General features: G+C 62.9%; 1 protein-coding gene across 1 annotated transcript in view; it reads left to right on the top strand.

Moving 5' to 3' along the window:
* Positions 1 to 901, top strand: part of MINK1 (misshapen like kinase 1) — a 47,181-nt gene that overhangs the window by 39,510 nt on the left and 6,770 nt on the right. The window contains exons 13-15 of the mRNA XM_024736204.1: positions 1 to 79; positions 286 to 474; positions 670 to 843. The exon at positions 1 to 79 is cut by the window's left edge and continues 137 nt beyond it. Coding sequence (XP_024591972.1) covers positions 1 to 79; positions 286 to 474; positions 670 to 843 — 442 coding nt within the window. The remainder of the gene's footprint in view (positions 80 to 285; positions 475 to 669; positions 844 to 901) is intronic.

The raw sequence follows: 901 nt of genomic DNA, 5'->3' as shown, positions 1-901 counted from the left end.
CCGTCACAGGCTAGAGGAGGAGCAGCGACAGCTCGAGATCCTTCAGCAACAGCTGCTCCAGGAACAGGCCCTACTGCTGGTAACGGGGTCCCCAGCTTCCTCCGGGAAGATGCGTATTCAGTGTCTCTGCTGGAATGGGATGGGAACCCTTCAGGGGAAGGGATTCACCCTAGCATCGAGGGAAGACATCGCCTCTCTAGGCAGTTGGAGAAAAGGAAGGGCCTGCGTGCTCTAGCTTCCGGGGCCACACCCTGCTGAGCCCTCTCTCCCTACCCTTGGGCCCAGGAATACAAGAGGAAGCAGCTGGAGGAGCAGCGGCAGTCGGAGCGCCTGCAGAGGCAGCTGCAGCAGGAGCACGCCTACCTCAAGTCCCTGCAGCAGCAGCAGCAGCAGGTCCTGCCCGGGGACCGGAAGCCCCTGTACCACTACGGCCGGGGCATCAACCCCGCCGACAAACCGGCCTGGGCCCGAGAGGTACTGCTCGCCTCCTTTGCCGCCTGAGACTCCATCCGCCTGGGGCCTGATAGCTGCAAGCATGGTCCTTCCGCACAGCCGGGCGCTGGGAAGGGGAAAGGGGCACGCAGCGCAGGTGGAGGGCTGGAGAGGTCTGGACCTCGGTTTTGAGCACAGGACAAAAGTTGTCTTGCTTGGCATCCTCTTGCATCACAGGTAGAAGAGAGAACGAGGATGAACAAGCAGCAGAACTCTCCCTTGGCCAAGACCAGGCCAGGCAGCACAGGGCCTGAGCCCCCCGTCCCCCACGCCTCCCCTGGGCCCCCAGGACCCCTTTCCCAAACTCCTCCTATGCAGAGGCCGGTGGAGCCCCAGGAGGGACCACACAAGGTGAGTCTCTCCCTGTTCCTGTCTTAACACGCAGATGCAGGGGGCCTCTCCCAGCACA

Source organism: Neophocaena asiaeorientalis, unplaced genomic scaffold, assembly GCF_003031525.2.
Source record: "Neophocaena asiaeorientalis asiaeorientalis breed wild unplaced genomic scaffold, Neophocaena_asiaeorientalis_V1.1 scaffold129, whole genome shotgun sequence".
NCBI classification, from domain to species: domain Eukaryota; kingdom Metazoa; phylum Chordata; class Mammalia; order Artiodactyla; family Phocoenidae; genus Neophocaena; species Neophocaena asiaeorientalis.
This window is presented reverse-complemented; position numbering and strand designations above follow the sequence as displayed.